This window comes from Oncorhynchus gorbuscha, linkage group LG09, assembly GCF_021184085.1.
Source record: "Oncorhynchus gorbuscha isolate QuinsamMale2020 ecotype Even-year linkage group LG09, OgorEven_v1.0, whole genome shotgun sequence".
NCBI lineage: Eukaryota > Metazoa > Chordata > Actinopteri > Salmoniformes > Salmonidae > Oncorhynchus > Oncorhynchus gorbuscha.
Genome location: NC_060181.1, coordinates 22,804,630 through 22,817,452, shown reverse-complemented (window position 1 = coordinate 22,817,452; position 12,823 = coordinate 22,804,630). Strand labels below are relative to the sequence as shown.

Sequence of the window (12,823 nt, the reverse complement as noted above, 5' to 3'; positions counted from 1 at the left end):
TTAAGGTAGCCTGCGGGTTAGGGATTGAGACAGAACGAGGAGGAGTCACACACACAGTGACTTGCGGGTTGAGAGAGAGGAAAGGTCAGAAGAGCTCTGTGCCCCTGCTCCAGCAAGATAAGGAAATCAATCCCTCTGTGCCTCTGTTACCTGGTGTACATTACCATACCCTCCTCAGCTCTTCCCACTTCTTCAGATCCTCCTCAGTCGAGTAGACAACACCAGGGAGTCAATGTGATTTAAATCCAGGCCCAGGGGCGAGACAGAGAGAGATAGACAGAGGGGGAGAGAGATGGAGAAAAACAGAGAGATAGAGAGGGAGAAAGAGAGAGAGAGGAAGAGGGAGAAAAAGAGGAGAGTGAGAGAGACTTACTCCACTTCAGGTAGATTATTCCTCTCTACCACTCCTGGTAGAGAGGTTCAGATTCAGTTCATTCAGAAATGGATGACTAGATCTATGAACTACTGCCTGTCTGTCTCCATATCCCCACTAGACATACAGACCATACTGGTTCCTCCAGGCCAGGTTCATTACCTTTGATCGTATGCCATTTAGTGCCCATATTTCTTTTCCCAAGCCTGTTTTTATCTTTACTTCACTCTCTTTCCATAAAGACCTTGGTTTACGTCCCAAAATGGCAACCTATTCCCTATAGTCATAGTGTTTTGATCAAAAGTATTGCGCTATATAGGGAACAGGGTGCTATTTGGGGAAGCATCCCTTGCCTGTGGCATGTTAAAGTAGGAATGATTGATGCGTCTTTACATGTGTTTATTGAGCAGGCTGAGAAGGGTGATGCATGGTTGCTATCCGGCGGTGGAGTCGTATTAGCATTTTGGTCGAGTCATTGTTCACGCCACCAAGACAGTTTTACAAGCTAACGCCTCCGATGATTGATTCTGAAGCATCATTCACACGTTTTTCCACAAAAGACACAAAATGTATGGAAAACTGTGATTCCGGAATTGATACATAAATCAATAGGGGGGGGTGTTTTTTTTCCAAAATGAAAAAATAAATATGGAAAGTACTTTTGGGGTTTGTTGTGAGCCACATGGGAGTACAGAAGTACTAATGTGTTTATTTGACCTTTTCACCTGAATTCCCAGGTAGACTCTGGAAACAGGCAGCGTTCTATTTTCTGCTCTCCGCTTTCCTCCCTATACCGCCCCTGTTTGTTCATCCACAGAACAGAAGGGAGTGATAGTTGTAAAAGATCGACAGAATTGATTATGGAAGTTAAACCCAGGAGACCCCTGTATGAGAACACAGCTTCCCCTGCTTACAGCTATTGATTTTCTCCTGTGATAGTGAGATCTATCATTGTGAATTAAAGAGGCGAGGTGGTATCTCCTCAGTGGAGATATCTGTTGCTGGCTGCATAAATGGGTCGTTTCAGATGATTTGTGGATTAGGTTTCCCGACGATTGTTGTCACAGCCCGATTCATATCTCACAACGGACCAACAATGGGGCCTAAATCGCACTTCGACCGCCGTCATAGATATCACCATCTATAGCACAAAAGAGCCAAAAAACATAATGGTTTGTTACAGAGTAAAGTGTCTTACTGGGTATGTATCTTCTTTGTTATGTACTTGTTTGCTGCAACCAAGTACTCTGTGTCACTCATTAGTTTCTTTCACCTTTTTCTTTCTTTCTTTCCTTTTTTCTTTCTTTCTTTCTTTCTTTCTTTCTTTCTTTATTTCTTTCTTTCCATCCCAGTGATAAATTGTGGTGACCCTGGGGTTCCAGCCAATGGGATGAGGTATGGAGAGGACTTTGCTATTGGTCAGAACATCAGCTTCCTGTGTGCGCCAGGATACACTATGGAGGCTGACAGCTCACCCGTGCGCACCTGCACCTCCAACGGTACCTGGAGTGGCATCATGGCATCCTGCAAAGGTGAGGCCCAGCAACACATGTGTAGCATGATGTACTTCATTACCCATAATGCTCTGTGGAACATATCTTAATAACATTCTGGCATCATGACATCCTTCAAAGACAGGGCCCTTTAGAGGGTACTACTTTTAGCTAGAACCCTATGAGCCTTCGGTTTGTTTATTTTGATACTTCAATTTGAGTGTTGGAATATGTGTATCTACACCTTAGAATATAGTTCAATGACTCCCAGTCTCAGGGAGGAAATAATCAAGGTTGGCATTGTCCCAGAGTTTCAATACAGATTGGTATAGCTTATGGGGCGGTAGGGTAGCCTAGTGGTTAGAGCATTGGACTAGTAACCAAAATGTTGCAAGTTCAAATCCCTGAGTTGACAAGGTACAAAATGTGTCGTTCTGCCCCTGAACAGGCAGTTAACCCACTGTTCCTAGGCCATCATTGAAAATAAGAATTTGTTCTTAACTGACTTTCCTAGTAAAATAAAGGTAAAATTTAAAATTAAAAAATTAAAAATCACAGTAACATAAACACCTGCTGGTTCCCTTCCCACACTGGTTGCCTGAGCAACAGCAGCCTAGATGTCTTTGTGTCCTACTAGCAGTCACAGAGGAAGAGTTTAAATACAGGATAGCATTGTGCTTTGGTTTGTTATTGTAATATCCTGTCTTGTTGTTGTTGACACTATATGCCAGGCAGAAAAGGTTTCTCTTCTTCATAAAAAAAAGCTTTCTCAACTTGCATAAAATGCTGCTTTGTATTACCATTATCTTGGACAAATTACAATTAACACAGATATGGCCATCCATTTGAACAGGTTAGAGTTGAATCTCTTGGCTCTGTGAGAGAGTGTGTTGTACATACATATGTAACAGCTGCAGAGTGATATCTTGGTGCAGTGCATTCTTATGATGCACAGTTGGATCTATGAATATGGATGTTAAAGTGTCGGGAAGCAAAATGAAAATGGAAATGGCTGGGTGAAAGTCTGACATTGGCTTTTAACAGAAAGATGTGTGTGTGTGTGTGTGTGTGTGTGTGTGTGTGTGTGTGTGTGTGTGTGTGTGTGTGTGTGTGTGTGTGTGTGTGTGTGTGTGTGTGTGTGTGTGTGTGTGTGTGTGTGTGTGTGTGTGTGTGTGTGTGTGTGTGTGTGTGTGTGTGTGTGTGTGTGTGTGTGTGTGTGTGTGTGTGTGCATGCGTGGTGTGTGCATGGTGTGTGTGTGCATGCGTGGTGTGTGTGCATGCGTGTTGTGTGTGCTTGTGTGTGTGTGTGTGTGCATGCGTGGTGTGCTTGTGTGTGTGTTTACATGTACTGTAAAAGTATTTGAGAATATTGTGAAATGCAGGAGCTGTCAAAGCAGCTGGGAAACCACTGCATAAACATACTATTCATTAGCTTAGTACAAGGCAAGCTGGTCTACTCTCAATGGACGAGCCACCAAGCATGTCCAATACTAATTCAGAATATTAATAGAACATTTGGGAACTTATTACACGTTTATGGCTTTTATTACCAGAGCACATAGATGACAATAAGCACAGCCAATGGACTTGACAAATGTGTTTGTTTTTATAGTGAGCTGATTAATTGGGAGGGAATCACTACCCTCTCAGTCAAAGGGTTCTGGTGAAAAGTAGTGCACTATATAGGGAATTGTAACGGCGTTCGTCTGTTGAAGAAAGTGATTCGGACCGAAATGCAGCGTGTTGGTTACTCATGACTTTAATGAAAGAAAACGCGGTACATGAAATAACTGATACTAACTACAAAAACAACAGAACGGAACGTGAAACTAATTACAGCCTATCTAGTGACTACAACACAGAGACAGGTACAATCACCCACGAAATACAAAGCGAAACTCAGGCTGCCTAAATACGGTTCCCAATCCAAGACAACAATAATCACCTGACTCTGATTGAGAATCGCCTCAGGCAGCCAAGCCTAACTAGACACACCCCTAATCATTCACAATCCCAATAATACAAAAACCCCAATACGAAATACAGCAACAAAACCCCATGTCACACCCTGGCCTGACCAAATATATAACGAAAACACAAAATACAATGACCAAGGCGTGACAGGGAATAGGGTACCAATGGGCTCTGGTGAAAAGTAGTGCACTATATAGGGAATAGGGTACCAATGGGCTCTGGTGAAAAGTAGTGCACTATATAGGGAATAGCGGACCATTTTGGACACAACCAAAGTCTCCCCCGGCAATTTGACAACGTTGCTTTAAACCTACCACCAATTTGTCTTGTAACTATATGCCAGCTCCCACATGAGGTTCCTTCAAGATATCCCCCCCCCCTCCCGCATAAGAATTGACACCCCTGCCCAACACCCACCAAGCCGAGCCAGTAATCTACAAACACTGAGATTTACCCCATCAAAATAGAATCCTAATTCTCTTGGATTACCCCTCTCTGAACTCTGCATATCCCACTCGTGCTATTCCTGCTCAAACGCCTACCTACAGTGCTATTCCTGTTATCCAGTGAGAGCAGTATCCATGGTGCACTATTTTGGAAAGCCTATCTTACTGCTATTCGGTGAGAGGAGTGTGTTTATTGTACAGTCTTCTGGAAAATATATTTCTGCCCACAGTGTTCTGGAAAGCCTTATCTGCTGTTACTCTAATTCAGTGAGAGGAGTATACCTGTCTCCACATAGTGGTTGGCAGAAGTCAGTGTGAATAACAGACATGGGAGAGAGAGAGAGAGACTCACTCTACAGAGTGCAACATGAGTCATCCAGCCTATCCCTCTCACCCACTCAAGCGTGGCGTAGGCTGGGGCGCAGCGAGACTCCCAGGCAGATCTCAGACAAACAAACAGTCCCTTTGACTTTCTCTACCTCCCTGACGTCGCCCCCCCCCACAACACTTTCATGTTTGTTTAGACAGTCATTGGCTGCACCCCAAATGGAACTCTATTCCCTAAATAGTGCACTCCGTAGCTATCGGGGATGCAGTCGTCATGACACCCAGAGGCTTGTGGTCTGAGAGAAAAGCATTAGTTCTGATTCAGTTAGACAGCTGGCAGTAAATGTCCACTAAGGGTGACATTATATAGCTATACTACATGGTCGTGCTTCGCACAGCCACAAATACTCCTTAGACCTAATTTCCTAAGATTTTGTTGTTGAGAATGTGTTGTTTTAGTTGTTAGCCTGGCTGTGGCCCTTTTCCAAAGGTTTCCTGTGTGTTCACTGTTTGCTTTAATGCCATGAATGGAATGGTAAAGTATAATTCATCCCTAATTGATTCATGAGATTCCTTACAGGGATAATGAGGGTTAAGTAAGAGAGTAATTCAGCATTAACTACAGTATTACACAGAGAGTAAACTCCCTCTCCCCTTTGCCTTTCTGTCCTCCCTCCCCTCTCTCTCATCCTCCCTATCCCTGTCCTCTATCCAACTATACCCACCCTCTTTCCTCTTTCTCACCCCTCTCTCCCTCTCCTCTCCCCCCATAGCGGTGACCTGCGCGGCACCCTCTGCCATCTCCAATGGGGTCCTGGAGGGCACAGACTTTGAGTGGGGCACTAGCGTGAGCTACAGCTGCTCCCCCGGGTATGAGCTGTCCTTCCCTGCCATCCTCACCTGCGTGGGCAACGGCACCTGGAACGGAATGGTGCCTCAGTGCCTACGTGAGTAGCACGCACCTCTCCTCTCCTGTTCTTTTGTTTTCTGTTATTTTGTGCTCCTCTCTCGCTCTCTCTTTCTCTCTCTCGCTCTCTCTCTCTTGCTGTCTCTCTCGCTCTGTCTTGCTATCTCTCGCTCTCTCTCGCTCTCTCGCTCTCTTTTTCTCTCTCTTTCTCTCTTTCTCTCTCTTTCTCTCTCTCTTTTGCTCTCTTGCTCTCTCTTGCTCTCTCTCTTTTGCTCTCTTGCTCTCTCTTGCTCTCTCTCTTGCTCTCTCTCTTTTGCTCTCTTGCTCTCTCTTTCTCTCTCTCTCTCGCTCTCTCTCTCTTGCTGTCTCTCTCGCTCTGTCTTGCTATCTCTCGCTCTCTCTCGCTCTCTCGCTCTCTTTTTCTCTCTTTCTCTCTTTCTCTCTCTTTCTCTCTCTCTTTTGCTCTCTTGCTCTCTCTTGCTCTCTCTCTCTCCTCCCTCTCCCTCTCGTGGTGTTTTCCACTCTCTCGCACATCGATGCAACTTCACACTCTCTGCAGTAGTACTAACACTCAGTGTACCTGTGAAATTGACATTTTGTCCCATTCTTCATGTACTTGTTTCCTTGTTTCAGTTTGGCAAATATGTCCACAGTATCTATAGTTCTATGACTCCATAGATAGTTAGTGACTTTTAGTGGTGATTTGGTTTTAAAACCAATAGCCTAAACTTTATTAGAAAAGGTTAGAACAAAGGGTACTTTGTACTTTATTAAGAACTATAAATAGCAGGTAATAAGCACAAGTTATGTAGAAAGTATTCAATGCTATGTCACCTTTTCTCAGCAGATTCATACAAACTATGAACAGTTTATTACCGTGTTGTTACCTTTTTGTTTCCTGTTAATTTGCTGTCGTTACAATGTTATTTCTCTGGTGTTACCGTGTTATTTCTCTGGTGTTACTGTGTTATTTCCCTGGTGTTACTGTGTTATTTCTCTGGTGTTACCGTGTTATTTCTCTGGTGTTACCGTGTTATTTCCCTGGTGTTACTGTGTTATTTCCCTGTTGTTACCGTGTTATTTCCCTGGTGTTACCGTGTTATTTCCCTGGTGTTACCGTGTTATTTCTCTGGTGTTACCATGTTATTTATCTGGTGTTACCGTGTTATTTCCCTGGTGTTACCGTGTTATTTCCCTGGTGTTACCGTGTTTTTTCCCTGGTGTTACCGTGTTATTTCTCTGGTGTTACCGTGTTATTTCTCTGGTGTTACCGTGTTATTTCCCTGTTGTTACCGTGTTATTTCCCTGGTGTTACCGTGTTATTTCCCTGTTGTTACCGTGTTTTTTCCCTGGTGTTACCGTGTTATTTCTCTGGTGTTACCGTGTTATTTCTCTGGTGTTACTGTGTTATTTCCCTGTTGTTACCGTGTTATTTCCCTGGTGTTACCGTGTTATTTCCCTGGTGTTACCGTGTTATTTCTCTGGTGTTACCATGTTATTTCTCTGGTGTTACCGTGTTATTTCCCTGGTGTTACCGTGTTATTTCCCTGGTGTTACCGTGTTTTTTCCCTGGTGTTACCGTGTTATTTCTCTGGTGTTACCGTGTTATTTCTCTGGTGTTACCGTGTTATTTCTCTGGTGTTACCGTGTTATTTCCCTGGTGTTACTGTGTTATTTCCCTGGTGTTACTGTGTTATTTCCCTGTTGTTACCGTGTTATTTCCCTGGTGTTACTGTGTTATTTCCCTGTTGTTACCGTGTTATTTCCCTGGTGTTACCATGTTATTTCCCTGTTGCGTCATGTTATTTCCCTGTTGTTACTGTGTTATTTCCCTGTTGTTACTGTGTTATTTCCCTGTTATTTCCCTGTTGTTACTGTGTTATTTCTCTGTTGTTACCATGTTATTTCCCTGTTGCTTCATGTTATTTCCCTGTTGTTACTGTGTTATTTCCTTGTTGTTACTGTATTATTTTCCTGTTGTTACCATGTTATTTCCCTGTTGCTTCATGTTATTTCCCTGTTGTTACTGTGTTATTTCCCTGTTGTTACTGTGTTATTTCCCTGTTATTTCCCTGTTGTTACTGTGTTATTTCTCTGTTGTTACCATGTTATTTCCCTGTTGCTTCATGTTATTTCCCTGTTGTTACTGTGTTATTTCCTTGTTGTTACTGTATTATTTTCCTGTTGTTACTGTGTTATTTCCCTCTTGTTTCATGTTATTTCCCTGTTGTTACTGTGTTATTTCCCTGTTGTTACTGTATTATTTTCCTGTTGTTACTGTGTTATTGCCCTCTTGTTTCATGTTATTTCCCTGTTGTTACTGTGTTATTTCCCTGTTGTTACTGTATTATTTTCCTGTTGTTACTGTGTTATTGCCCTCTTGTTTCATGTTATTTCCCTGTTGTTACTGTGTTATTTCCCTGTTGTTACTGTGTTATTTCCCTGTTATTTCCCTGTTGTTACTGTGTTATTTCTCTGTTGTTACCATGTTATTTCCCTGTTGCTTCATGTTATTTCCCTGTTGTTACTGTGTTATTTCCCTCTTGTTTCATGTTATTTCCCTGTTGTTACTGTGTTATTGCCCTCTTGTTTCATGTTATTTCCCTGTTGTTACTGTGTTATTTCCCTGTTGTTACTGTATTATTTTCCTGTTGTTACTGTGTTATTGCCCTCTTGTTTCATGTTATTTCCCTGTTGTTACTGTGTTATTTCCCTGTTGTTACTGTGTTATTTCCCTGTTATTTCCCTGTTGTTACTGTGTTATTTCTCTGTTGTTACCATGTTATTTCCCTGTTGCTTCATGTTATTTCCCTGTTGTTACTGTGTTATTTCCTTGTTGTTACTGTATTATTTTCCTGTTGTTACCATGTTATTTCCCTGTTGCTTCATGTTATTTCCCTGTTGTTACTGTGTTATTTCCCTGTTGTTACTGTGTTATTTCCCTGTTATTTCCCTGTTGTTACTGTGTTATTTCTCTGTTGTTACCATGTTATTTCCCTGTTATTTCCTTGTTGTTACTGTATTATTTTCCTGTTGTTACTGTGTTATTTCCCTCTTGTTGTTACTGTATTATTTTCCTGTTGTTACTGTGTTATTTCCCTCTTGTTTCATGTTATTTCCCTGTTGTTACTGTGTTATTTCCCTGTTGTTACTGTATTATTTTCCTGTTGTTACTGTGTTATTTCCCTCTTGTTTCATGTTATTTCCCTGTTGTTACTGTGTTATTTCCCTGTTGTTACTGTATTATTTTCCTGTTGTTACTGTGTTATTTTCCTGTTGTTACTGTGTTATTGCCCTCTTGTTTCATGTTATTTCCCTGTTGTTACTGTGTTATTTCCCTGTTGTTACTGTGTTATTTCCCTGTTGTTACTGTGTTATTTCCCTTGTGTTACCGTGTTATTTCCCTGTTGTTACTGTGTTATTTCCCTGTTGTTACTGTGTTATTTCCCTGTTGTTACTGTGTTATTTCCCTGTTGTTACTGTGTTATTTCCCTGTTGTTACTGTATTATTTTCCTGTTGTTACTGTGTTATTTCCCTGTTGTTACTGTGTTATTTCCCTGTTGTTACTGTGTTATTTCCCTGTTGTTACTGTGTTATTTTCCTGTTGTTAACGCGTTATTTCCTGCTAACAAGGACTGCGCCCCTTTCCTTCTCCATGGCCAACATGAGTAAGACATTTAAACCCTCGCAAGGCTGCTGGCTAAGACGGCATCCCTAGCCGCGTCCTCAGAGCATGTGCAGACCAGCTGGCTGGTGTGTATACGGACACATTCAATCAATCGTTATCCCAGTCTGCTGTCCCCACATGCTTCAAGATGGCCAACATTGTTCCTATACCCAAGAAGGCAAAGGTAACTGAACCAAATGACTATCGCCACGTAGCACTCACTTCTGTCATCATGAAGTGCTTTGCGAGAATGGTCAAGGATTTTATCACCTCCAACTTACCGGCCACCCTTGACCCACTTCAGTTTGCATACCGCACCAACAGGTCCACAGATGATGCAATCGCCATCACACTGCACACTGCCCTAACCCATCTGGACAAGAGGAATACCTATGTAAGAATGTTGTTCATTGACTACAGCTCAGCATTCAACACCATAGTACCCTCCAAGCTCATCATCTGGGTCTCAACCCCACCCTGTGCAATTGGGTCCTGGACTTTCTGATGTGCTGCTCCCAGGTGGTGAACGTAGGAATCAACATCTCCACTTCGCTGACCCTCAACACTGGGGCCCCACAAGGGTGTGCGTGCTCAGACCCCTGTACTCCCTGTTCACCCACGACTGCGTGGCCATGCACGCCTCCAACTCAATCATGAAGTTTGCAGACGACACAATGGTAGTGGGCTTGATTACCAACAACAACGAGACAGCCTACAGGGAGGAAGTGAGGGCACTCGGAGTGTGGTGTCAGGAAAACAACCTCTCACTTAACGTCAACAAAACAAAGGAGATGATAATGGACTTCAGGAAACAGCAGAGGGAGCACCCCCTTATTCACATCAAAGGGACAGCAGTGGAGAAGGTTTTTTTAAGTTCCTCGGCGTACATATCACAGACAAACTGAAATGGTCCACCCACACAGACAGTGTGGTGAAGAAGGCACAACAGTGCCTCTTCAACCTCAGGAAGCTGAAGAAATTTGTGTTGTCAGTTAAAACCCTTCTAAACTTTTATAGATGCACAATCGAGAGCATCCTGTCGGGCTGTATCACAGCATGGTACGGCAACTGCACCGCCCTCAACCACAACTGCAACTTATAGATCCACAGATGATGCAATCTCTATTACACTTCACACTGTCCTTTCCCACCTGGACAAAATAAACACCTATGTGAGAATGTTATTCATTAACTACAGCTCAGCATTCAACACCATTCAACACCATAGTGCCCTCAAAGCTCATCACATACTCATCACAACTCCAACACCATCATTACGTTTGCTGATGAGACAACAGTGGTAGGCCTGATCACCGACAACGATGAGACAGCCTATAGGGAGGAGGTCAGAGACCGGACTGTGTGGTGCAAGGACAACAACCTCTCCCTCAACATGATCAAGACTAAGGAGATGATTGTGGACTACAGGAAAAGGAGGATCGAGCATGCCCCCATTCTCATCGACAGGGCTGTAGTGGAGAAGGTTGACAGCTTCCAGTTCCTTGGCGTCCATCTCACCAAAAAACTAACATGATCCAAGCTCACCAAGACAGTCGTGAAGAGGGCACAAGAAAACCTTTTCCCCCCAGGAGACTGAAAAGATGTGTCATGAGTTCTCAGATCCTCAAAAGTTTTTACAGCTGCACCATCAAGAGCATCCTGATGGGTTGCATCACTGCCTGGTATGGCAACTGCTCGGCCTCCGACCCTACAGAGGGTAGTGCGTACGGCCCAGCACGTCACTGGGGCCAAGCTGCCTGCCATCCAGGACCTCTATTCCCGGCGGTGTCACACGAAGGCCCTAAAAATTGTCAAAGACTTCAGCCACCCTAGTCATAGACTGTTCTCTCTGCTACCACACGGCAAGCGGTACTGGAGTGCCAAGTCTAGGTCCAAGAGGCTTCTGAACAGCTTCTATCCCCAAGCCGTAAGACTCCTGAACATCTAATCAAATGGCTACCCGGACTATTTGCACCCCCCTCCACGCTGCTGCTACTCTCTATAATTATCTATGCATAGCCACTTTAATAACCCTTCCTGCATGTACATAATTACCTTAATTACATGACACCGGTGCCCCCGCACTGCCACACTGCCACGCTGATCCTTAACACCGGGGCCCCTCAGGTCACCTGTTCACCTATGACTGTGTGGCCAAACACGTCTCCAACACCATCATTAAGTTTGCTGATGACACAACAGTGGTAGGCCTGATCACCGACAACGATGAGACGGCCTATAGGGAGGAGGTCAGAGAACTGGCAGTGTGGTGCCAGGACAACAACCTCTCCCTTAATGTGAGCAAGACAAAGGAGCTGATCGTGGACTACAGGAAAAGGCGGGCCGAACAGGCCCCCATTAACATCGATGGGGCTGTAGTGGAGCAGGTCGAGAGTTTCAAGTTCCTTGGTGTCCACATCACCAACGAACTATCATGGTCCAAAAATACCAAGACAGTCGTGAAGAGGGCACGACAAAACCTTTTCCCCCTCAGGAGACTGAAAAGATTTGGCATGGGTCCCCAGATCCTCAAAAGGTTCTACAGCTGCACCATCGAGAGCATCCTGGCAGTTGCATCACCGCCTGGTATGGCAACTGCTGGGCATCTGACCGTAAGGTGCACAGAGGGTTTTGCGAACGGCCCAGTGCATCACTGGGGCCAAGTTTCCTGCCATCCAGGACCTGTACAATAGGTGGTGTCAGGGGAAAGCACATAAAATTGTCAGAGACTCCAGTCACCCAAGTTATAGACTGTTTTCACTTCTACCGCACGGCAAGCAGTACTGGAGCGCCAAGTCTAGGACCAAAAGGCTCCTCAACAGCTTCCGAGCCATAAGACTGCTGAACAATTCATATAATCGCCACCAGATACTGCCGCTACTCGTTGTTTATTATCTATGCATAGTCACTTCACCACCACCTACATGTACAAATTACCTCAACTAACCTGTACCCCCGCACACTGACTCGCACTCTGACTCGGCCCCCTGTAGGTCGTTATTCTTCTAATGTTACTTTTTATTATGACTTTTTATTTTAGCTTACTTGTTAAATATTATCTTAACTCTTCTTGAACTGCACTGTTGGTTAAGGGCTTGTAAATAAGCATTTCACTGTACCTGTTGTATTTGGCACATGTGACAAATAAAGTTTGATTTAATTTGTTACCCTGTTAAGTCAGCAATGCACACTAAAGTATCCGGCACTGCATTTGAAACAAATGGCTTCAGAATGAATGCTCCACTGTCATCTTGCTCTCCACTGTAGAGGAACAAAAACATATCCCAATGTTCTTGGTGTCATTGGTTGGTTGACTGACAGCTGAGTTAGAGGTGGAAGCGGCCATTCATAAGGTCTTTGGTCTGGTCTGACGAACTTCCCCTGTTGTCGGGACATCAGTCACCTCAATCGTTTGGGCATTAATGCCCCTCGATTCTCCATCACTTTGATTTGACCCAAAATGAAGGGGAACTGTGATGTACTGCAGATAACATGGTATTGAATTGAAAAGACAAGAGGCCTCCTTTTAAAGGGCAGGTGATGGGAGGCAAGAAGTGGAGGGATTCCACCATGATGAGCAGCTATGCCCAATGACAGACAAGTGGACAGCTGCTGAATCATCCCAAAACTTACGA

At 43.9% G+C, this 12,823-nt stretch overlaps 1 protein-coding gene across 1 annotated transcript in view; it reads left to right on the top strand.

Moving 5' to 3' along the window:
* Positions 1-12,823, top strand: part of LOC124043287 (CUB and sushi domain-containing protein 3-like) — a 720,075-nt gene that overhangs the window by 668,007 nt on the left and 39,245 nt on the right. Inside the window, exons 59-60 of the mRNA XM_046361728.1 lie at positions 1,726-1,905; positions 5,387-5,560. Of these exons, the coding sequence (XP_046217684.1) occupies positions 1,726-1,905; positions 5,387-5,560 (354 nt within the window). The remainder of the gene's footprint in view (positions 1-1,725; positions 1,906-5,386; positions 5,561-12,823) is intronic.